The following is a 25,753-nucleotide window of genomic DNA, read 5'->3' on the forward strand; positions in this document are numbered from 1 at the left end:
GAATCCGGGAGGAATCCCAGATGAAAACACCTACCATCCGGCCAGCCAACCCCGAAAAATGTGAAAAGTTAGACGTCACATCCTCCTATGTAAATGCAGACACTAGAAGCACCCCACCAGAGTTGCTAACATCATTTGCAGGAACCTGCAGAGACAAAGAAAGACCTCTAGGGGCAGAGAAACCATGAGGGTGATGCCTCACCCAGTCGAAGTGCCACAGGGGAGTGCAGTAGAGTCTGCACAAATACCAGGAGGCAGGAGTGTCCTCTGGGACAAAGGCAAGATTAGTAAAGAATCGTCCCCCACAATCAGAAAAAAAACGAACCACCCATCTCCTGAAGTCAAAAGCCTTTGCATGACTCAGCAAAGCACTGAAAGAGAGTTCAGGATAGACCTGTCAATTGCTGACTCTCCTGGGGAAAAAATTCCAATTTAGGGCTAATTAAAAGAACCCCCGCCCCGCCCTACTTTGCAGACCTCAGCAGGAACAAAGACTCCAGACAGTCATAGAGTCATAGAGTTATACAGCACAAATGCAGGCCCCTTGGCCCACCGTGTCCACGCCGGCCATCAAGCCTAGCTATTCTAATCCCATTTTTCCAGCACTTGGCCTGTAGCCTTGTATGCTATGGCGTTTCAAGTGCTCATCTGGACACTTCTTAAATATTGTGATGGTTCCTGCTTCTACCACCTCTTCAGGCTGTGTTTTCCAGATTCCAATCTTCTGGGTGAAAAACATTTTCCTCAAATCCCCTCTAAACCTCCTGCCTCTTACCTTAAATCTATGCCCCCTGGTTATTGATACCTCCGCTAAGGGAAAAAGTTTCTTCCTATCTACCCTATCTATGTCCCTCATAATTTTATATACCTCTATCAGGTCTCCCCTCAGCCTTCTCTGCTCTAAGGAAAACAACCCTAGCCTATCCAGTCTCTCTTCATGGCTGAAATGCTCCAGCCCAGGCAACATCCTGGTGAATCTCCTTTTGAACCCTCACCAGTTCAAATACATCCTTCCTATACTGTGGTTCCCAGAACTGTACACAATACTCCAGCTGTGGCCCAACTAGCGTTTTATACAGCTCCATCATAACCTCCCTGCTCTTATATTCTATGCCTTGGCTAATAAAGGCAAGTATCCCATATACCTTCCTAACCACCTTATCTACCTGTGCTGCTGCCTTCAGTGATCTATGGACAAGTACACCAAGGTCCCTCTGACCCTCTGTATTTCCTAGGGTCCTACCACCCATTGTATATTCCCTTGCCTTGTTAGTCCTCCCAAAATGTATCACCTCACACTTCTCAGGATTAAATTCCATTTGCCACTGCTCTGCCCATCTTACCAACCCATCTATATCGTCCTGTCCAGTAAGGCTTTCCTCCTCACTATTTACAACACCAACGATTTTCGTGTCATCTGTGAACTTACTGATCATACCTCCTAAATTCAAGTATAAATCATTAATGTATACTACGAACAGCAAGGGTCCCAGCACCGATCCCTGCGGTACACCACTGGTCACAGACTTCCCATCGCAAAAACAAACTTCAACCATCACCCTCTGCCTCCTGCTGCTAAGCCAATTTTGGATCCAATTTGCCAAATTGCCCTGGATCCCATGGGCTCTTACCTTAGAGTCATAGAGTCATAGAGAGATACAGCACTGAAACAGGACCCTCGGCCCACCGAGCCTGTGCCGACCAACAACCATTCATTTATACTAATCCTACATTAATCCCATATTCCGTACCACATCCTCACCATTCTTGACCAATCTCCCATGCGGGACCTTCTCAAAAGCCTTACTGAAGTCCATGTAGACTACATCAACTGCTTTACCCTCATCTACATATCTAGTCATCTCCTCAAAAAATTCAATCAAGTTTGTTAGATATGATCTCCCCCTGACAAAGCCATGCTGACTATCCTTGATTAATCCCAGCCACTCCAAGTGATGATTAATCCTGTCCCTCAGAATTTTTTTCCGATAGTTTCCCAACCACTGATGTTAGACTCACCGGCCTGTAATTACCTGGTTTATCTTTGCTACCCTTCTTGAATAATGGTACCACATTCGCTGTTCTCCAGTCCTCTGGCAGCTCTCCTGTGGCCAGAGAGGATTTGAAAATTTGTGTCAGAGCCCCTGCTATCTCCTCACTTGCCTCACGTAACAGCCTGGGATACATCTCATCTGGGTCTGGGGATTTATCCTCTTTTAAGCCCGCTAAAACCGCGAATACCTCCTCCCTTTCAATGCTAATTTGTTCAAGTATACCACAATCCCTCTCCCTGATCGCCACACCTACATTCTCCATAGTGAACACAGATGAAAAGTAATCATTTAAAACCTCACCTATGTGCTCCTTCTCCACACATAGATTGGCACTTCGGTCCCTAATGGGCCCTACTCTTTCCCTGGTTGTCCTCTTGCCCTTAATATACTTATAAAATGCCTTGGGATTTGCCTTTATCTTGCCCGCCAGTGTTTTTTCATGCCCCCTCTTTGCTCTCCTAATTAATTTTTTAAGTACACTTTCTATACTCCTCTAGGGCCTCTGCTGTTTTCAGCCCCCTGAATCTGTCATAAGCCTCCTTTTTTTTCCTTATCCAATCCTCTATATCCCTTGACATCCAGGATTCCGTGGATTTGTTGTTTCTACTCTTCACCTTTACGGGAACATGTTGGCCCTGAACTCTCACTATTTCCTTTTTGAATGAATCCCACTGGTCTGATGTAGACTTTCCTACAAGTAGCTTCTCCCAGTCCATTTTGGCCAGATCCAGTTTTATCATATTGAAATCAGCCTTCCCCCAATTCAGTACCTTTATTTCCGGTCCATCTTTGTCCTTTTTCATAACTACCTTAAACCTTACAGAGTTATGGTCACTATCCCCGAAATGCTCTCCCACTGACACTTCTACCACTTGTCTGGCTTCAATTGCTAGGATTAGGTCCAGTACCGCCCCTTCTCTTGTAGGACTTTCTATGTGCTGGCTCGAAAAGCTGTCCTGTATGCATTTTAAGAATTCTGCCCCCTTTAACCCTTTTGCACTAAGACTATCCCAGTTAATATTGGGGAAGTTGAAATCCCCTGCTATTACCCTATATTTTTACACCTCTCTGAGATTTGCCTACATATCTGCTCCTTTATCTCTCCCTGACTATTTGGAGGCCTGTAGTACACTCCCAACGTGCCCCCTTTTTGTTTTTAAGTTCTACCCTTATGGCCCAGTCATGTGAATGTGCAAACTGAAAAAGCTTCCCCAAAAACCACATGTTTATTGGGATGCCAAAAAGGTGGTAATTAAAGCAGCACTGCCACTAAGAAAAGACAGGCTATAATAAATTTTAGGATTTATGAATGAATGGGGATGAATGAGAGAAATGCATGTTTTTTTTCTGTATCTTATATTTTCTCTCGACCTTTTTAATGAAATGCGCTTTTCTCAAATTGCATTTCATTCCGTTGGGTGGGGAGGTGTCTTGCCAAGAATGAGGCACATTAATTTTGTCATATGAACATTGATTTGAAATCTTGCTGAAGTGAAGAAAGAACTTGTTCAAAAAAAATCACCAGGCCCTTGGCTGGAAATACATTTTAACAGACAGTGCTGTGGAGACAAAGGAGTTACTTCCCTTATCCAATTTACCCCATAATGGACTTTGAGCACCAGACATTGAAGGTGAGCGAACTCAAATTTCAGGATGACTGCTAGGATGGTCGAATCCACAAACAGACATGGTCAGGCCAGTTGGTCATGTGACTAACCTGCTTGGCAACCTGTTTTTTTCTGAACTGTCCAGACAGTTTGAATTCAGAAACTGCAGTATGCTCCTGGACTGAAGAAGACCTCTACTGTCGGGCTCTTCCTCGCTTTCTCATGGAACTCCAAATCCACTGAAGACACATGAACCCCAAAAGAGAAAGGTCTCCTACAGCGAACAAGGTTTAAGAAGAATACTGGGCCCCAATGAAAAGTAAGATCTACCCACAATGAAGGACTCTACAGTGAGCTTGAAGAAACGTAACAAAAACCCTCTTTAGAGATGGCCTCAAACTATTCCACTTTATTTTCTTCTGCTCTTTTCTGTCTCTATCTGTGTGTGTATCGCATATGCATGCTAGCTTGGGTGTGTCGTGTATCCGTTAACCAATAGTAGAGTTTAAATTTAATAAATTTCAACCTTTCTCCGTTAAACCTAAGAAAACCTGTTTGTGCTGGTTTCTTTGCCTTCTAATTGGAAGTTAGTGAACAAGGATTCGCCAAGGGGGAGCTGAAAACACGGTGTGTTTACAAATTAAACCCTGTTATGTTAATACCAGGTGAAGGCTGAGAGGGAACCCTAGACCCCTTTCTCACCTGCTTGCAACACTGTGAAGTACCATGATCCACATATCAATAAATTATTCTGTGTCACAAGCCTGAAGGATCAGCAGCCTTCTGAAGCATATGCTGATTGTGGCCACAGAATAAGCTTACTATAATTTGGACTTGGTTTACCTTCATTTTCAGTTTGCATGCAAGCACTATCTCCACCTCATAATTTTTTTTTGCTTGATGAACCAACATTATGTCAGGCAATAGGCAGCATCCCACTCCACGGTTCAGTGATGCCTTCCTGCAGGTTCTCCTCCAGGCGGTCAGTGAAAGGCAGGAGGTCCTCTTCCCTGCTGGTGGCATCAGAAGATCCTCCTGCCTGACAAAGGTGGCCTGGAAGGAGGTGACAGAGAAGGTGTCAAACCGTGAAGTGATGTGCAGAACCTAGGTATAGTGTTGGAAATGTTTAAATGACCAGCTCAGATCGGTTAGAGTAAGTGATGTTCCCGAAGCTGGTCTTAAGTTTTTCTCCTGGGCTCCATGTGTGTAACACAGTGGACAGACAAGGCATGCATTATAATGATCAGCCTTGGTGCCAGACACCAAATGATTGTGCAGAATCTTGACTTCTGGCTTTTGTGTGTGTTTGGATATATGGTGTGAAAGCCAGTCCAGAATGAGTGATGTTGATGCATGTGTACAAAGTGTGTGATGCATCTTTTGACATATCATTGAATCTGACTGTCTGCTGCAGGGTAAACGCTCCCATAACCAGCAGGAGGAGGCAAGGGCACATAGAGAGTTCCAGATATCAGACCCCTGTCAACAGCTGAGGAGGAGGCTGCTGAAATTGCAAGAAAGGAGTGGGGCAGATCTGTTGCAGATGGCAAGACAGGATCCTCAAGGTGTCCACTGTAGTCTAGCAGCCATATGTGAACACAAGAGGACCGTGAGTGAAACTGTCATCCTCATGTTGTACTGATGTTTCTCTGTTTGTGTCTCCAGTGCAGGTGCCCGCACTTGAGTGACGGAATGCCACGAGGGCCCAAAATCTGCCTCTGGAAAGGAGGATGAAGCCAATGCCCCAGAGGGTGCACTGTCACCTGCCTCGTCTTCCACCTCCGCCAGCGCAGATACAGGGCTACAGGGCATTTGAGCTTAGAAGCAGGGTCACAATTTGGTGGTCACAGATACGTCCCAGCAGCTGAGTTAGCATGTGCCAGCCGGGTCACCTGACAATCGGAGGACTGCTGGGAACTAGGCCCCTGCTCAGCCCCACGCTGATGATGATCCTCTGTTTGTTGCAGCAAGACGTCTGCTGGCTGTGCAGCAACGCAATGTGCAGCACATGTCAGAGATGCCTGAGGTCATGCATGGCTTTGTGGATGTGTGTGCTACAGAGGAGTCCATGCAAGCCATGACGTCTGCCATGTCCTCAGCATTTGAGCGTCTGGCTTCCTCAGTGGAGAGTTTGGTGAGCTCCATGGCAAGTCTGGTTGAGCACTTGAGCCATATTTACTCTGACCTGCACTCCATCACTGCAGCCATGGGATCCATGCAGCAGAGTCTAAACGAGAAGGGGACGAGGAACTTGGACCCCCCCTCTGGGTGTCCCTTCCCCTCAGGGAGACAGGCAGGTGTCATCATGCACCCAGATGGAGGAGGAACGCATGTCAGCTGCCCCAGGGCCTTCTTCTCAGGACATTCCCAGGGTAACCGGTGTCTTATCCTTCCCCCCCCCCCCTCCACCGCCCGATATTGAGCCCCTTACCTCCAACAGGTGAGCACATGGGGGATACTCAAGCACCAGTGCAGGAGATCCCCAGTAGGATGGAGCCACCAAGGCCCTGTTCCTCCAGAAGAAGCCCGCCATGATCATCCACAGCAACGGGGCAGTGCACTGAGCAGACTGCCTCCACCACAGCTTCTAATGTCGGGGTTGTACCAAGATGTAGTGGCAGGAAAAGAAAAAGAAGCATTTTTGAGCACGGAGGTGGCACAGGTGTTGTAAATATTGTACATAGATTAATGTCATTTCAATGCAGATTTATTTGCCTTAATATTCGATGCACTCTCATGAATCATTTGCTTTGTTTCAGATGAAAAGGAAAATGATTAGTGGAGGCCGATGGCAGGAACGCACTCATTCTTGCAAAACATTTCTGAAAGTGTCCTGTGTGCTTTTATCATTGACATTTGAGCCTTCAGTCTTCGATGATGGCTGTTCGTTGTTTGAAGATTTTGCACTTTATTCCTTACCAACTTGCCTTATAATTGTATTTCTGAGGTCACCCCCCCCTTACATTCCCTGCATAGGTGTTGTTGCGGGTCCATCATAACCCAGAAAATATTTGATCTGCTCGTCACAGCAAACTGTTACAACATTGTAGCTTCCTATGTGTGTGGGTTAATGCCTTGATGCAGGATACTATTTCCATGGAGACGCAGGCCATTTTTAATTAAGTTGATTGCATACAGGCCGTTATGCACATCTCCACTGCAGGTTCATGTGCTATTGTCAGAAGAGCCCTTCTTTTAGCTTACAGCAATGAATCAGAGCACAGGCGTAAGTGAACATATTTTGAGACTTTTTTTTCCCCTCCCAATTGCCCTTTAGGAAGTGCCTCAATGTTGGATGAAACATGCAAATATGAGGTCCTCCCTGATACCCGTTGCATGTCTCTCCATGGCCTTTATATCCATAGCAGCATCATTTGTATTGTTGTCCTCTTCCTCACCCTCTTCATAGTCATCCTCTCTGAGGAGGACTGCTGTTCCTCCTGTCATGCTAGGCCCCCACCTGCAAAGAATGAGGCACATTAATTTTGTCATGAACATTGATTTTAAACTGTTACTGGAGTGAAGAAAGGACTTGTTAAACAGATCAGCCGTGGCTGGAAAAGACATTTGCATATTAACAGACAGTGATTGGAAAGACAAAGGACCATTCCCTGACACATTCAACCCACAACGGACCTTGATCACCAGGTATTGTGTATAAGAGGTGCATTTTAGAGACTACTAAGGTGATACAATCCAAGACATGGTCAGACAAGTTAGTCACATGACTAACCTGCTTGGCAACCTGGTTTTTTGAATTGTACAAACAGTTTGAACGGAGAGTGTCTGTTTGCTCTTGAACTGAGAAGATCTCTGTCCTGTCTGCTCCCATCTCTTTCTCACAAGCCTCTGAATCGACTGAAGACACATGAACCGCAAGAGAGAAAAGTCTCCTACAGCAAACAAGGTTTAAGAAGAATACTGAGCCTCAACAAAAGCAATATCTACCTACAATCAAGGACTCCACAGTGAGCTCGAAGAATCATAACAAGAACTCTTCAGATATTGCCTCAAACTTTTCCACTTTAGTTTTCTTCTCTTTTCTGTCTCTATTTGAATGTGTGTATCTTGTGTGCATGCTAGTGTGGGCGCGTCGTGTCTCCGTAGACATTAACCGAATTAGGGTTTAAGTTTAATAAATTTCAACTTTTCTTCTTTAAACCTAAGAAAGCCTGTTTGTGCTGGTTTCTGTGCCTAATAATTGGAAAGCGATGAACAAGGATTCACCAAGGGGGAGCTAAACACACAGTGTGTTTAAAAATTAAACCCTGTTACAGCAAAACCAGGTGAAGGCTGAGAGGGACTCGGAGACACCTTTCTCACTTGGTCGGAACAGAAATTTGCATGCTAGCATCCTGAATTGACCCACAGACAAACGACAGAAATTGGAAGTGGGAAGCCAAATTGTTCCCAATCAAAAAAAAAGAGAAAGTTTTCAATACAGGTTTTCTTGTGGCTGTGTGTGCTTGAATACTAACATGTCTGCAATGGGGCAGTGCACCCCAAGCCAGGGTGGAGTAACTTGGGATAAGTTAAAAGCACTGTCAATGGAGGAGTTGAGAAAAATGGCTGAGCAGTGTGGGATCACTGTACGTGGCAAGACTAGGAAGTCTGAACTCCTAAGAATAGTGGCCAACCATTTTTCCCTTGAATCTGAAGAAGCAGACACAGGGTTAGAAGTAGATCCTGACAGGGTATTGTTAGCAAAGCAACAACTTGAACAGAAGAAACTTGGATTTGAGGGAAGGGAAAGAGAGAGAGAGAGAGGCAGGAGAGGGAGAAAGAAAGAGCATTCCAGAAGGAACGTGAAGACAAACAGAGGGAGGAGAGAGAGAGAGTAAGAACCTTCCTGAAAGAATGCGAAGAAAGTGAGCTGAAGTGGCTTGAGTTTAATGGGGGCGACAGAGTAACACCCAGTGAAAGCATGGCCAATATGAAGGAGCATAATTCAGGGTTGGGTACAGAATTGTTAAAACTATCTCAACTAATCCCAAAATTCAATGAGGAAGATGTGGAAGCGTTTTTTGTGTCTTTTGAGAAACTGGCAATGCAACTAAAATGGCCAGCTGAGACCTGGCCTCTTTTATTACAAAGCAAGCTAACAGGAAAAGCCCATGACGTTTATTCCCTGTTGCCAGAAGAGAGTTCAGCACATTAAGAAATGACAAAAAGTGCTATCCTCGGGGCATATGAATTAGTACCCGAAGCCTATCACCAAATGTTTAAAACCCTCAAGAAGCAAGCTAATCAGACTTATCTGGAGTTTGAAAGAAATAAGCAGTGGGCTTTGACTAATTGGCTCTTAAAGTACAGCTCAGCTATGAGAATCACAGAGAAATAATTCTGTTAGAAGAATTTAAATACTCTCTCCCACTCTCCATAGAGCCCCATGTGGAGGAGCAGCGGGTTCAGAGAGGCCGGCAGGCGACCGTTCTGGCTGATGAGTTTGCTTTAATTTATAAGTCAGTTTCCCAGGGGAGAACCTTTCCTCATCACCCCCATAAATCTGAAAAGAATGAAGGGTGGGAAGGTGATCGGAGCCTAAGCAGTCATGGGAGAGAAAGTAAAGCAGGAGACACAAAGGGTCCTCCTCTAGCCAAAAAGGAAGGTGCTATGAGCAGGAGCGAGTGCCGAAGACCTGTGTGCTTCCATTGTAATAAAGCAGGGCATTTAAAAGCTGACTGCTGTAAACTAAAGGGAAAACCAGGAGGGTTAATCAGGGCACACTCGCTCAGTGAAGAAGGGAACCTGATGGAAATACAGCAGAACAAGCTGTGACTTTAACTGCATTAAGAGTGCAACCCAGAAAGCTTACGGCAGCAAGTGAAGGAAAATGTAATAGGATTCCTGAAGGCTATCAGGGTTTTGTGTCTGAAGGGAAAGTAACCCCATATCCCTCGAGTGGGGCAAACAAGCCCATAGTGATTCTCAAGACACAGATCCCTTTTACTGGGAAAAGGCCTGACCTTTCCCCCAGAGAGTGCAGTGAACACCAGAACGGTGATGAATGGTATTGGAGGGCAGTGTATGCCTGTACCTATACACTGGTTGCACCTGGAGTGCGACCTAGTTTCAGGAGCGGGTGACCGTAGGGATTGTCCGTAGTTTGTCTGTGGACAGGGTTGACCTGCTCCTAGGTAATGATCTGGCAGGGGTGAAGGTGCTAATCCCCCCAGTAGTGAAAGAAAGACCACAGGATGTCAGAGAGACAGGGCAGTGGCAGGAGACGGTCCCCTGCAGTTTCCCTGAATGTGTAGTGGGTCAGCCCATGATCAAACCAGCTCCCCCAGAGGAGATTGCATTGGCACTGCAGGCAGATGACCATGAGGTTTGCCTGTCCGAGACATTCTTTGGAAAGTTAGGAGAATCAGGGAGTGAATTAAATAGATTTTCCCTAACTGAGACTCAGCTATCGTGAGGGTTAGCACAGGCTGCCCAGTCTGAAAGTGAAGCAGAGGGAGTCCCTGATTTCTACTATTTAAAGAATGAAGTACTGAAGAGGAAATGGAGTTCTCCTCACAGACCTGAGAGCAAGGAGTGAACAGCAGTTCACCAGTTAGTGGTGTCACAGAGGTATCGGAGAGAAATATTAAGAAGGGCCCACAAGATTAAAGTGGCTGTAGAAGCTGGTATACAAAAGACCAAAACCGCATAAGACAGCAGTTTGACTGGCGAAAACTCCACAAAGATGTGGTGGAGTACTGCAGGAGTTGCCACATGTGCCAGGTTGAGGGGTAACCTCAATTTACAGTGAAACCTGCATCCCTATGACCTGTACCTGTGTTAGGAGGACCCTCCAGCAGAGGGCTAGTGAACTGTAAGGGACCCCTGCCGAGGACAAAAGGGGACAGGCAGGCACAAAGATGGCATAAGTTCAGAAAGCAAAGGGGAAAAAGTGACCAAGAGGACAGGTTAAAGGAAGTCCGGGAGGAATCCAGGATGAAAATCCCTACCGTCCGGTCAGCCAACCCTGAAAAATGTGAAAAGTTAGACCCCCACATCCTCCTACGTCAATGCAGACACTAGAAGCACCCCACCAGAGTTGCTAACAGCATTTGCAGGAGCCTGCAGAGACAAAGAAAGACCTCTAGGGGGCATCAAAACCATGAGGGTGATGCCTCATTTTAGTCGAAGTGCCACAGAGGCGTGCAGTACCGTCTGCACAGATACTTCTGTCCCTCTGGGACAAAGGGGAGATTAGCAAACAATCCTCCCCACAGTCAGAAGAAAACTGAACCACCCATCCCCTGAAGTCAAAAGCCTTTGTATGACTCAGCAAAACACTGAGAGTTCAGGATAGACCCGCCCCCTACTGACTCTCCTGAAAAAAAATTCCAACTCAGGGCTAATTAAACCTAACCACCTCAAAGACTCTAGGCAGCCTTGGAAATGGGCAAACGGAAGAGAAACTTCCCCAAAAAAGAACCACATGTGTATTGGGATGCCAAAAAGGGGCAATTTTAATAAGTTTTAGGATTTATTAATGAATGAGTGAAATGCATGTGGTTTTTCTGTATATTTTCTCTTGACCCTTTTAATTGAATGCGCTTTTCTCAAATTGCATTTCATTCTGCTGGGTGTGGAGGTGTCATTCCAGGCCCCCACCTGCAAAAAATGAGGCACATTAATTTTGTCATGAACATTGATTTTAGATTGTTACTGGAGCGAAGAAAAGACTTGTTAAACAGATCTTTCGTGGCTGGAAAAGACATTTGCAGGTTAACAGATGGCGTTTGGAAAGGCAAAGGACCATTTCCTGACACATTCAACCCACAACGGACCTTCATCACTTGGTATTGTGTGTAAGAGGAGCATTCCAGAGACTGCTAAGGTGATACAATCCAAGACGTGGTCAGACAAGTTAGTCACATGACAAACCTACTTGGCAATCTGATTTTTTCTGAATTGTACCAACAGTTTGAACGGAGAGGGTCTGTTTGCTCCTGGACTGAGAAGATCTCTCCTGTCTGCTCCCATCTCTTTCTCACAAGTCTCTGAATCGACTGAAGACACATGAACACCAAGAGTGAAAAGACTCCTACAGGGAACATGGTTTAAGAAGAATACTGGCCCCAACGAAAAGCAAGATCTACCACAATCAAGGACTCCATAGTGAGCTTGAAGAACTAAAACTCTTCAGATATTGTTCAAACTTTTCCACTTTATTTTTCTTCTGCCCTTTTCTGTCTCTATTTGCATGTGTGTATCGTGTCTGCATGCTAGCGTGGACGCGTCATGTATCCGTAGGCGTTCACCGAATTAGAGCTTAAGTTTAATAAATTTCAACTTTTCTTCTTTAAACCTAAGAAAGCCTGTTTTTGCTGGTTTCTTTGCCTTATAATTGGAAAGCGGTGAACAAGGATTCAGCAAGGGGGGGGCTGAAAACACAGTGTGTTTAAAAATAAAATCCTGTTATGGTAAGACCAGGTGAAAGCTGAGAGGGACCCCTCGACCCATTTTTCACCTGTTTGTAACACTCTGCATGCAAAATGGAGCCGCGTCTAATTGCAAGGTTGTGCAATGCACAGCAGACAATAATTATTTGTGAGACCCTCTGTGGTGTATACTGAGGAGCCCCTCCAGACTGTTCAAGACAGTGGAAGCACATTTACAGCATGCCAATGGCGTGTTCAATGATAGCTCTGGTGGATGCATCAGCAGCATTTAATCGCTCTTCAGCTGCACTTTGGGGCTGCCGCACTGGTGCCATCAACCATCTACAAAGGGGGTAACCCTTGTTACCCAGGATCCAGCTATCAACTTCGGCTGGCTTGTCGAAAAAATCATCGCAGCTGTGAGTTCTTCAAATTGTATGAGTCATGACAGCTCCCTGGGAAGTGAGCACAAACCTCCATGATTCTTCTCCTGTGATCATCATCAATTTATTCAAGCCATTCCTCCTGCTCTCATAACTATCCAACTGCCAACTCTCACCTTAATCCTTCTAAAATTCAGCTTGATGTTGTTGCCGAGTCCCATTCCTCTCCCTATGATGCCATAGAATACCCAGTCCAAAGTCGCGACCTTCCCCTTTACACAATCCAATTGGCCCCATTGACAATGACCGTTCTGTCTGCCAGGCGGTACCCTGTTTTCGCTCCACAGGACCCCGATGTAGACAGCACTCATCCCTCCCTTTAGGCCCCTCATGACCATCTGTTTACTGTCATGCACAAATCAATCCACCACCCCCTGCAACTGCCCACAGTCAGCATTAGCATCAATAAACACCACTACACACCATGCCTCCTCCCTTATCTTCTCCTTCACCCACCCGAGACCCCACCCTGTCCTGCCCGACTACCCTCCCCTGCTTCTCCATGCACCCGATAACCTCACCTTGTTCTGCCAGAGTACCCCCCCCACTCCTTCTTGCACCTAATAACCCCACCCTGCATCCTCACGGGCTACCCTCCTCTGACCCTCCATGCACAACACCATCCCCATGCCTTCACCGCTGTCCCCGGAGAATAATTGCCCTTGCTGGTGCCGAGCCTGAGCCAAACATCCATTCCAACGCTGGCCTTCCTTGTGACAATATGTGCAAGACATAAAACCACTGACCTCAGACACAACGACACAATGTCGACTGGTGTATGCCACCTTTAAACAAACATGAACTGGGCGGCATGGGAATACCGTTCACCGCTAACTTAATCTGGCAGGTAGGACTCAATTTGAAATAAGTGTAGGGTAATGAGTGTTCATGGTATGCAAAGCTGCGATCTGCCACAGTGCAGGGGAACCCCAGACCACTGCAAACATGCTGCTGACCTAATTGCGGTACAAAAACCCACCGTCAGAAATCCAAAAAAAAAAACAAATCTTGCCTAATTACGTCACCCTGCCCATTACCAAAGCCGCTCTTGCAGGGCCCATAAAATTCCCCCCATACCACAATCCTCCACCACCACACACAGGTTACCTTTATGACCTCGAATGGGCCCTACTCTTTAATTAATCTCTTGCTTTTTATGTATTTATAAAAAATCTTTGGGGTTTCCTCGATTTTACTTGCCAATATTTTTTCACGCCCTCTCTTTGCTTTCTTAATTTCCTTTTTAATTTCCCTCCTACACTTTTTATACCACTCCAGGTTTTCTACAGTACTGAGCCCTCACTTTCTGTCATAAGCTTCTCTTTGTTTCTTTATCCTCTCTTTTAAGCTCCTTGCCATTTATTTGCTCAGCACAGAGAGAACCAGTAGAGCTTGGCAAGGATTTTGTGTGGGAGAGGAATTGGGCCATAGAGTTTGAGATGAGTTTGTGTTTCTGATGGATGGACACAGCCAAGTGGCACTGTATTTCTGACAAGAAATAGCAAGTAAGGATAGCACTTAGTCAGAAATCAATCCTTGAGGCTGATAAGGATTTTAGGTCGAGAATAACTAGGGACTTTAACAATTAAAGTTCCAGAAAAAGATGGAAGAATGTTTTCTTAACAGCAGACTGGACAGAAAGTGAAAAGTTCATCTCAGGATTTAATGAAACTTAAGACAGCAGACCACTAAATTCACCCTGAGAGTGCAGCTCAGAAGACTGATGAATTAGAACCAGAGGCAGATCAGAATCCAGCCAGCTAGCATCCTGAGAGCGAATTGACAAACTTAAATACTAACCATTGCAAGGGTCCAGATACAACATCCCAAAGTACAACAACAAAAATGCACACAAACAGGATTTTTTTTTTAAGATTTCTTTTTTATTGAAAGCTTCTTCAAAGAAAACAGAATTTTAAACCTAACATCCACTGATCTACATAAATTTCCAGGAGCAAACAGATAATGAAAGAAATGCCAGACAAAGTGATGCCTAGCATGTCTGTGGCACAACTGAAACACAAATTAAAAAAATTAACTTTCTTGATCTTATAGACATCTCTATGTTTTTTTTTTAAATGAAAAGAACTGTACAAAATAAGGTCTTCATAAATTAAAAAAAGGTTTCATAATTTAATTACCGGTGAAACAATCCTGGTCGAGGACCAGGTTACAGAGTTTCCCTGTGCAGGTTCGTAACAACTGAAAAAAAAATCAGTATCAGACAGAAGGAAATGGCATTTAACCTTCCAAGTTCTGTAGTTTTTCCTTCATGATAAGGAGCAACATTAAGACACACTAGTTGGACGTTGGGTTACCAGCAATTTTTCTGTTTTGTTTGTTTGGCTGTATGTCCATGGACTGTGGGATGATTGCTAACCCAGATAGTGGCTCCAAAGAACATGGCTGTAACTTGCTTCTGCAGGAAGCACTTTTTCTATTTTTTTTTTACCAGTAGCCCTGACAGACATGTTATTTTGCATATCAAACGATTTTTTATTTATTCATAATTCAATTTAGGACAAGATTTGTAGTTTCATCACTGCCAAGATTCTTTTTGAAGAATACATATTGCACTAGTTTCTCTACAATTGATAGATAATTGAGAAATTCCCACAATATTTGACAATGAATAACCAAGCAACAACGATCCATAGATTATCTGCACTTGAGCCAAATAATGCCATACATTTGCTACATTTGGAACAAAGATATGCCACTCTGAATTTAGATTTAAAGCAAGCAACAGATTTTGTTGAAACCGTTACGTAGAAATGCCATCACTTCTTTTAAAAATCCATTAAACTCGGAAGGTTAAATATGTGTTTTGGACTGACCTGCGTCTGACAGAATTTGAAATAAGACAGAAAAATATTTATCCTGTGAGGTTATAAATGATGAAAACCTTTGTGTCTGAACAAAGCAGCATAGATCTGAATTGATACACAGAGCAATCTCAATATCTGCACATAATAATGAGCTAGGTTATCAACTGGTATGTCAATGTACCCTCCTGAAGGATTTCAAACTGGGACCTTCTCCAGTAATCTGATGCCACAGCATGACACTCAGTGTTGATATTACACCCACAACAGGAATAGTGAACTTTTCACATTCCAGGTATTTACCACATCCTTTAAGAAACGTGAGCCTTCTTGGGAGTCACTCAGTTCTGTCAAACATGCCAAGTCAATTTTGAAATGTTTCAAAGGACTAAACCCTGAGCCTGGGCAGAATCACAGAAGTCTAGCTTAAGGTTCTTTGAGCCATAAGTCAAGCCCAAACCCCAGGCCATATTTGTATCAGTCAAATATTGTTCTCTGTGGTTTGAAAACTAACCATCACTGGGCACTTCGGTTATTAACTAAAAGGCAACTTGGATGGGAGTTTCCCTTCAGAAGTGTTAGTATTTTGCTATTTATAGCTTTCTGTGGATGTAACATTGACACTGCAACTGGAGGTTTGTTAGCAGAAAATGACCCCATGATAACACTGAATAGGAACTGCCAGAGCAAACAAAAAAATTTAAAGCTAATTTGATGTGCATGTCTTGTGTGCAAATTGTTTAAAGCAATACAGTTTCTTATTAGCATTCCTCTTTGTGATTTGTATTCTCTTTACATTGATGAAAAACAAGGATACCAATAACAATACAAATATCTCTATACTAATTAGATACAAATTCAGGGATAAGTGCTTTGAAGTGCCTCAGAAAGGCAATAGTGTCTCTCTCGCATACACACATATACGCACACACTTTAAAATAAAATTTCATGATTGGTTAGCAGCACTATGATATATCACACATCCATATTTGGAAATTCAAACTAAAGTACCACTCTGGTTCACCAAAAGCCATTTTTTTTTAATAAAGGGAATTGCTAATACTGTATTAATATATACAGTACAGACCTGTCTAAATAGGCCACCCTTGGGACGACCCCTCAAGAAAGGACCTTAGATTCACAGGTATTGTCAGTTAAACAGAAGAGATGCATTAATTATGTATTTTAAACATCAATGTCAAAAAGGTGACCCTTCAACCCAGAAATGTACACTTTGGGACAATTAAACTCAGTGGAATAACATCTACTATGGACCCTTGGTTAAAATGATTGGAAAGTAGATCGCCAAGGACTCACTGTCCAATAGAGATGAATTCTAACTCATTTCCTTGAAAAGAAGAAAAGGATACATTATTGTGGTCCTCAGAACAACTCAGTTAGGGAATTTTAAAAATGAGATAAGTTGTATATTGCACTCATTCCATCTCACTGGGCTACAATTACATCCTTGTCAGTTTGATTAATAATGGTAAGAAAGTCCATTGGATAATCACAGAAAAGGACCAACTCCCAAAGGTTCAACAACTTCTCTCTAATCTGCAAAACCACATTTGTTTAGAAGTTCACGAATTGTAAAAGATGCTATTCTGAACAGGTATGTAATTTAGTCCTGTATATTTCAGTGATGCAGTGCGTGGTTCCAGTAAGCTCAGTCATTACGGCTGGTATATCGGAAAATGGGAGAATTAAGAATCCAATTTGTATTGTGAAAATATGATATCCACTTCTACATCTGCAAGAATTCTACACAATGCTTACATGATTTCCATGAAAACAAAATTACAGACCTTTGGGATATTAAACATTACCTTCTTCAAAGATATGGGGGAGAAATTCATTTAGGCCTGCATTTGGGCCTGAAATATTCAGCATGTCCTCAGCATGAGTCAGAAGCTGGAGGCCCAAGGCTCATTGGGCCTCAAGCCTCTTCTAAATAATTACAGTGAACTGCGGGAGCCTGTTAGGCCTACTGAAGCAGGTCACTAGTTTGTTCTGGATCATTTTGAGACAGCAGTAGTGGCTCTCAGGTAGGTCCTGGTTTGGGGGGAGCATTGATGAACTAGAAGGGCACAAGTGTGGGCTGGCAGCAGCCCACAAAATTGCTGCGGAGCCACTAAGCTCAGTCTACTGGTAGCCTCCAGCAGTTTCTTTTAAGAAGCGCTGGCCAGGCCACAGATGGAACTGTAAAGACTGAGCACAGTATGCTGGTTTATGCTCTGCTGACCTGACCAATTTTGGAGAAGGATCTTTAAACAGGCATTTGGCAACTTATTAGTATATGCAAGTTGCGTAGTGCCAGGTTAAGGTGGTTGCGAGAGAAGCCTTAATATCACCCAAGTCAATACAGTGTTTCACACAGCTCTGCAAAATTGATGAAAGATCACTGACCTGAAATGTTAACTCTGCTTCTCTCTACACAGATGCTGCCTGACCTGTTGAGTATTTCCAGCATTTTTTGTTTTTATCTGCAAAATTGGGGCTTGCTAGCCTTGAGAAATGGGTAAAACAAAGGCCAATTTCATCCCCATAATCTCACTTCTGTTGGTTAAATATTTGGGAATTATTGAAACAAAGCTACATAATATTTACTATCCAAATATTTTATCTATCTTACAAGAATGTTGAAAAATATTAATTGATTTAGACTTAAACAGCAGTGCCTGAAGTGTACAAAAAAATAAACTGGACACTATTTAATAAGCTGTAAAAATAAGACTTTTTCAAGTGATTTTTCTGAGAAATTACTCTCCGGACATTCTGAGGAGACTGAAATGTGGTTTAAAATGTAGATTGAATTAGAAATATGATTGAAATCCATCTTGGATAGGCTGACACAAAAAGATACAGTCCCATTAACAGTATTCCAGACCCATGGTGAGAGCTGGCACATCAATTGTATCTTTCGAAAAGAGGTGAACTGCTTGTTGGTCACTACCAGACTTGTTATTTTGGTTATGTTCATTGGCTGATATGTCCTAAACCCCATTTCAAGTACATTAATCACATACGCCAACACGTCAATCCTTTCCCTCCTGATTTTCTCCCCCTCCTTGTAATCCCTGATTGTCAGCAATATCTTTCATTTCTTGAAATCAGAAGGGAAAGAATCATTTTTATATAATTTGTCACATTCAGAATGTTAATAATCAGAACCAGCCTTTACCCAATATTGTTCCCTTTCTTTTTTATCGTCAAATCCCATTGGGAATACAGCCATAAACTGAATGAAGATTGTAGTATTAAATGACAGCAGCGGCATGTTGCAGTAGCAATATTTACCTTTTCGAATGGGAAGCACAAATCTGTACTTTGCACAGCATATTTGTGTTGTGATACAACACAGACAATTATTGAAAGCACAGAGACATTTTTTCCACCACTAAAATGGTGTTATTTCTTGTCCAGACCCCAAAATGGAGTCTATGATCTGCTTGATTTGATAGTACACATACTATCAATATAGCTCCAGCACAAAGTCATTCTTTTGACTTACAAAGAAAGCATATTTGAACATTTTAGTATCAGATTTTGATTTTAGTTGAGTATAAAAGTGGCATGTCACTGGGGCAGTGGCTGTCCTACCTGCTACCATTACGTGTAGGATTAATTAACAAAATCTGTAAGCCTGGGCATGTAGCAGCTATTTCTAAGCTGCTAATGACTTGATGTGTACCTGGACATCTCATCAATGTCCCGTTGAGGCAATATGCACACAAGAAACGCTGGCCATGTAAAAAAAATGGGGGAAAAAAATTGAAGCTTTGCAAAATGCTGGATAACAGCTGCTCAGCACACTCGGAGATGGCATAGACTGAGGTAGATAAATGGGCTATCCAGATGCATAAAGTATGAAGGAAGACCGAAAAAGTAATACACTTTGCAAAGGTAACACATAATGCACATTTACAAACACGTGTTAAGGCCAAAGTCAGGACAGAAAAATCAATATTTTACAGAATTAATCCTTCTTTCGATGTACATGGATTTTCCCCCCAATACCAGTGCACCACCAATATTTTTAGATAAACATTCTTACTGTGTATGAGTTATAGAGAGTAACCAGTGGAAGAAAAGTTTAAAGAAAGTAAAGTAAGAACTGGTCCGGCCATGTAGGTCAAATAAAGATTTAAAAAACAACAGAAAAAATCTCTAGCTTCTTGACTGCTTTAGGGTGTCACTTCATCTTTGGTATAAAATAGGCCATCCTTAGGCTGCATTTGATCCACAACTATGAAAATTAAAGACTACAGAAATTGTCCACAATTTCTTCAATCTATTGCTTTTGCTTTGATTTCTTTTTAACCATAAGCTCCTATCTAGTTCGCACCTTTTACTCTTTAGCTTGCATCTGCAAGGTGACAAGCAAAGCAGACTAAAAACATTTTAAGCTAATAAAAAAGATTGCAAATATAAAGCACTAATTCTGCTGCTAGCAATTACGCTTTGTAAATGAAACAATCTGCCTTAAGCGATAAACTGCATTTTGTACAACGCAGTCACTTTTTTCAAATCGCAAAACGCTTCAGCCTTCTGCAAATTGTCAGTTTCCACTGCATTAAGACAAAATTCATTAAAAGTCTCAGCAATTTTTTTAGATTTTGTCAGTTGCCCTTATTCTTTATCAATAAAACCATGTTCTTCTGCAAAAGAAGACAAGCAACATTTTTTTTTTGTTTTTTTTTTGTTTTAACCTGTACAGCTTATTAGCATTTTACCTCCCTATAAAGTTAAGCTTTTATCAAATTCTTGCACCAACCACTTGGTCCAAGCACATAATTTCAATCTAGAATTTCTAACGCAATGTTGACAGCTGGCTTTGAGAGCCTGACGTCTTCAAAATTAAGGCAATTAAGTCAAGATAAATCTTAGCTAAACGTTTCTGAAAAACCTACAAATTAATAAAAGACATGAAAAAAAGAGTAGCTTAATATCAGAGGAAGACCATTAAACTTTCCTAAAACACTGCAGCTTCCTTCCTCTTCCAAACTTGTCAGTCTTACAGTTCTAAGCCTATCTGAACATACAAATCAGTTATATTTTACCTATTCATCTGAATGAAAAGTCAAAACAATTCCCTTTTATGGGATTTTCTTTCTCTTTTAAAAATAAGCTTTTATAGCAAAATTAAACTGTCAGACTACATCACTGAACCATTTGCACAGCACATAAAAACACTTTTTTTGTCAGGTAAGGTAGGAAATAAAAAGCATTCATTCGACGCCTGTGCAAACTGGAAGCCACCTCAAATTCACTGAAGTTTCCTGGTTCAAGGCAATTTTCAGCTCATGATTCCTGTTTTCAGTCCTGTTTACTGTCTGTGGAAAAAAAAATTAAAATAAAGAATGTCAGATACCACACATGGATACAGGAATGAATAGAATCCTATTAACTAAACCCTGCATTAATCCCAACGCAGACAAAATCATTTTGGGGTAAGATTACAAAATAAGACATGCACAATTATGAAAAAAGTTGATAACTTTTCTGCTTAATGTTCCCCTCCTTTCCTGAACAGTTACTGATGCTGGGGAAAAGTTCGATAGGAGCCAGTTGTAGTGATCTGAATGCAGGGGCATTCTGCATTCAACCAGTGTCCAGATTCAAAAATTACAGAAAGGGTCAGTGGGCATGAGTCCAGGCCAGTTCCTTCTCCCTACCCTAACCTAGGGTCACCGAGTTTGACTGTAGTGCTCCCACTACTACCTATAATGGCTCAACTAATTCTACACAAACCAGCAACTGAAACTGTAACCTCGCTTATATTTTTGGTTTAATACACCACATGGCACATTCACCCACTGAGCCATTGGCATAGCCTTCAAAGCTGATCTTCAGAGAAGTAATTGCTTCACTTATCAGAATAATTGCGAGGGAAGTATAGTGCTTAAGCTCCTGATTTCAGGACAGGAAAAGTCAAAATCAGGATCCTTCCTTTTGATTGTACTTCTTGTTTATGAAGGGAACAATAAAGACATGAGGAGCATAGCTATGATAGAGAACAGAAGTGGCTTCCTGAGTAAGAACCAGCACAAACCTAAAGTCATGCACACAAATTGTACCAATTCAAGTTCATTGCTGATGCTTGAATGTCAACCAACTCAGACACTTTGGGGGCGATCTTTTCATTGGGCAGAGTATAAAATGTACTGCCGATACTTTGCAATAATTATCTGCTGATAACTATTCAGCTTATTGTGACAACTGTGGAGCGATTGTGTCACTGTAGATTACTCAGGAAATGGTGCATCAGGGTTCATTCACAATTACTGACTGAACAAGATCGCATCTCCAAATATTCATTCAGTTCTTAACCCTTTGTATACTCATTGTCCTTTCTTGCTTTCACTATCCATGCATCCGTAAAAAGATCACTTACTTAGCTTGTTGGTAAGAATAGGTAGGTGCATGTTCATTGGTTGTTTCCACTGGTATCTGTTGTTGTTGGCCACTGGCTTCCTGTGATGAAGGCGCGACCGTCTGTGGGGAGGTATCAGCAACAACACCCTGAAGTTAGGAAGGAAGCAAAATCTTATGAGACCTTTACTCACCTCCATTATGGTGATAGAGTCCACCACAGTCTGTTACAATGCAAGAACATCTGTATTTGCAATTTGGGAAACAGCATTCTTTCATTTAGACTTTGTGTGATACTGTAAAATGGGCGCTAGCGAATCAGCAGCCCATTTTACATCTCTCCTGAATTTTTTTTTCCATTTCCAAAGTCAAAATTACCACCAGTCTGTCCAGTTGTTCTCTGTTGTAGGCATTATCCATCATTTATTGTATTTAGTTCCTAACTCTTAAACTATTAGCTTATCTTTGATCAATTTTCCCTTGATTCAAGCTCCTAATTCTTGCACCCTCCTGCAAATGAAACATGACAGATTTCTTTAAAAAAAAATTCTAATCTTATTGGATGAGCTAACTGATGTGTTCATCAGCTATTTATCAGCTTCAGCTTTTTCTGTTCCTTTTTCTGTTATTTTAAAATTCAGAATTGTATCGTCTCTCACTCCTCATTTTCTGGAAGAATATAATTTTGTTTCCATCATCTTGGTTACAAAATGATAGAACTCCATGAATTATATTGATTACTGTCCTTTGTACCCTTTCTAATGGATCAATTTTCTATTTGGAAGTATGACTGAAATTAAGTATCATATCCTTAGTAAAGTTCCATTGATATGTTATTCAGGGTTACTTTCAACTAATCATCATCACATTTTTCTCGATCGGGATAGCAATGGACACCATATTTAGCAGTGGTATTTGAATAGAGAAGGTTTCAATATATCTGTACTCTATTTTAACACAAGCTTAAAAAACACAATGAAAAACTATTTTAACAGTATGACTGTTCCAAACAAAAATGGATAGCACACCGGCTTAGTACAATGTCCTTTTACCTCTGCAAGCTGGGCTGAAATACACCCCAGGCTAATAAGATGAAGTTTCTCCACTCTGTTGGTTGTAAGAGTCCTAAATGAAATGAGTTAAGGCATTCTCTGCCAACTTCTAGGAAGAACAGGACCACAGAACAAAGTTGACTACAAACTGACATTTTAAGCCAGGAATCTTACTAAGAAAGACAATAAGGTTGGCCTGTGTGAAGTGGAAAAAAATTACAAGTAGTACTGTCAGAATTTAAGGCTCGCATTTTGCAGGAAAGAATAAGGAATGTGAATCTGTTAAAACACATCTCGAAATGATTGCTGCAAACCACTTTTCCATTTCTAGGACTGTTGCTGTTCAAACAGAGATATAAATTATATTAATCAGGGTTGAAAAAACAAAGCACACGGTTGTGCTTTGGTTAGATGAGGCCAGAATTATGCAAGAGTATTGGAAGTGGGATGCCTGGTTAGACAAATCATCGCATCAAAGACCACTGCATTAGTTGGTATGGACACTGGGGGTGAAGGGGAAATTCATGGTCAAAAAACAGTTTGATTTGGAGAAGGAGAGCGAAAGCCTACATCTTGAAATCAGTCCTGACTCAGTTTAATCACCTTAGAAAACCCTCATACCCAACAGAGTCTGTTCATTCTCAGAGTGACCTTCTATAACCTGTCAATTATGAAAATATTTTAAAAAGTTAAGAAATTACAAACAAGTAATTTCATTAAAAATATACTTGTGATAGACAGTAATATAGTACACAGGTTTATCACATGTTGTAGGGTAGTATTTTACATGGCATTCTTCATTTTTGATGATCAAAGGAGGAGCTGGGTAAAGCTGTTCATACTGACAGAGAGAAAATCAGACAGAAATGATTTGGTTACTCTTGTAGCCTTTCTCTCAGCTAAATAAAGATAGAGATAGAGAGCTGGGATGGAGCGAGAGAAGAGGAGAAAAAGAGAGAGAGAGAGAGAAGCTCACCCAGTTGGCCCAGGGTATAGTGCACAAATCAAAATTAACTTAAATAAGGTGAAGAAAAGTTACTTAAAAATGGGAAACAAACTGCTATGCTGTATTTTGATGTTTATCACAGTTGGGGATAACTGTGCTGGGGATTGTGGACTTTCAATTTTAAGGTGAACAGTGTCAGCAGTAATCACACACATGATACACCAATGTGCTTTGTTGAATGATAATTTTCTTTAATCCACTGACTGGAGATCTGAATTTATATATTTTTTAAAAGACATTTAAAAAAGAAAAGTTACAAGGCTGACTTTGCTGGCAGCTTAGGATGGTCACCTAATTTGCAACACTGTATCCGACACTGCAATGCTTGTGAGGAGGGAGATGAAATGGCTGCTCATGCCCCAGCAAGAACCAAGACCCAGGAAGTTTAAAGGAACTACCTGTTATTTTTAACAAGACAGAAATACAACTAACTGCTATGTTTGAATGACTGAGTGACTGTCATGTGACAAGCCCCACCTCATTTGTGGTTTTAAGCTTGTGTCTTTCTGCAGCAGACAGAGGAGAAGCAACTGGACTCTGACACATGCAGACTGAAGTGGGACCAAAGAGTCAACATTAGAGGATCAACATCAATAGAGTTAGCATTACAATGCATTAATAATCTTAGAATAAATGCTATAGTTGTGAGTGACCCTTTGGATGACCACTGCTCTGGGAATGTTCAGGTCAGCTGTTGCCTGTGTAAACATGCTAAACCTTGCCACAGAAAGGAAAGAGATAAGGGGAACTGGAGGCCAGACAGACATCAATGTACCTTAGAAATTAACAGACTCAAGGTTGGAGGCTGAGATACCAGGAAACATCTGCTGGGCCTGAACAATCCAGGGGTAGTGAGATCAATGACTATAAATGCATGCTGCAAACTTTGTCTCATTCAGAAGCCTCTTGGGGTAACTGAGATCTTCTCCCTAGCATATGCTCAAATAAAATCTTTACTTGCTTGAATTCCATGGACTCGAGAGTGGTTAAATTTTCCACAACAAGACCCAAGTGGGGGTCTCTTTCTCTCTCTCCATTCCAGCTTGAAAGCATTCAAATCCTGCTTCTTGACTGACCACCTCTGCATACTCCGGCTACAATCAGAAATCCCGTTGCAGGAAATCATCTGCATCGCTGTCTCCAAGAGACCCACAGAACCAGTCATCTACTTCTTCAAACTAAAAGCCTCAGGACCACCAAATTCAGCTAGAAAGCAGACAAGTCATCAAACCCCACAGACTGTATACCCTTTTTTATGGTCTCTAACTCAACCAGTCTAATGTTCCCCACTCTGTTACCTATTTGTGTGTGTGTAAATCTCGAGTGTTTTTTTTTTATTCGTTCCTGGGATGTGGGCTTCGCTGGCTAGGCCAGCATTTATTGCCCATCCCCAATTGCCCTTGAGAAGATGGTGGTATGCTGCCTTCTTGAACTGCTGCAGTCCATGTTGAGTAGGTACACCTACAGTGCTGTTAGGAAGGGAGTTCCAAGATTCTGACCCAGCAACAGTGAAGGAACGGCGATATAGTTTCAAATCAGGATGGTGTGTGGCTTGGAGGGGAAACTTGCAGGTGGTGGTGTTCCCATGCATCTGCTGCCCTTCTCCTTCTAGGTGACAGAGGTTGTGGGTTTGGAAGGTACTGTTGAAGGAGCCTTGGTGCGTTGCTGCAGTGCATCTTGTAGATGGTACACACTGCTGCCACTGTGCATCGGTGGTGGAGGGAGTGAATGTTGGTAGATGGGGTGCCAATCAAGCAGGCTGCTTTGTCTTGGATGGTGTCGAGCTTCTGGAGTATTGTGGGACCTACACCCATCCAGGCAAATGGAGAGTATTCCATCACAGTCCTCCTGACTTGTGCCTTGTAGATGGTGGACAGGCTTTGGGGAGTCAGCAGGCGAGTTACTTGCCACGGGATTCCGAGCCTCTGACCTGCTCTTATAGCCATGGCATTTATATGGCTACTCCAGTTCCGTTTCTGGTTAATGGTAACCCCAGGATGTTGATAGTGGGGGATT

General features: G+C 42.3%; 1 protein-coding gene across 8 annotated transcripts in view; it reads right to left on the reverse strand.

Moving 5' to 3' along the window:
* Nucleotides 1-14,376: 14,376 nt before the first annotated feature.
* Nucleotides 14,377-25,753, reverse strand: part of LOC137384908 (RNA-binding motif, single-stranded-interacting protein 3) — a 1,676,909-nt gene continuing 1,665,532 nt past the window's right edge. For 5 of the 8 annotated variants that reach the window (XM_068059619.1, XM_068059634.1, XM_068059609.1 and 2 more), the window contains 2 exons: nt 21,702-21,829; nt 14,377-20,640 (listed from right to left, as the gene is read on the reverse strand). In XM_068059619.1, the coding sequence (XP_067915720.1) occupies nt 20,634-20,640; nt 21,702-21,829 (135 nt within the window). In that variant the 3' untranslated portion in view covers nt 14,377-20,633. Of the gene's footprint in view, nt 20,641-21,697; nt 21,830-25,753 lie in introns of those variants that run through there. The other 3 variants (XM_068059642.1, XM_068059626.1, XM_068059663.1) reach the window with 1 other exon arrangement.

The sequence above is a fragment of the Heterodontus francisci genome, chromosome 2 (assembly GCF_036365525.1).
Source record: "Heterodontus francisci isolate sHetFra1 chromosome 2, sHetFra1.hap1, whole genome shotgun sequence".
Classification (NCBI taxonomy): Eukaryota; Metazoa; Chordata; class Chondrichthyes; order Heterodontiformes; family Heterodontidae; genus Heterodontus; species Heterodontus francisci.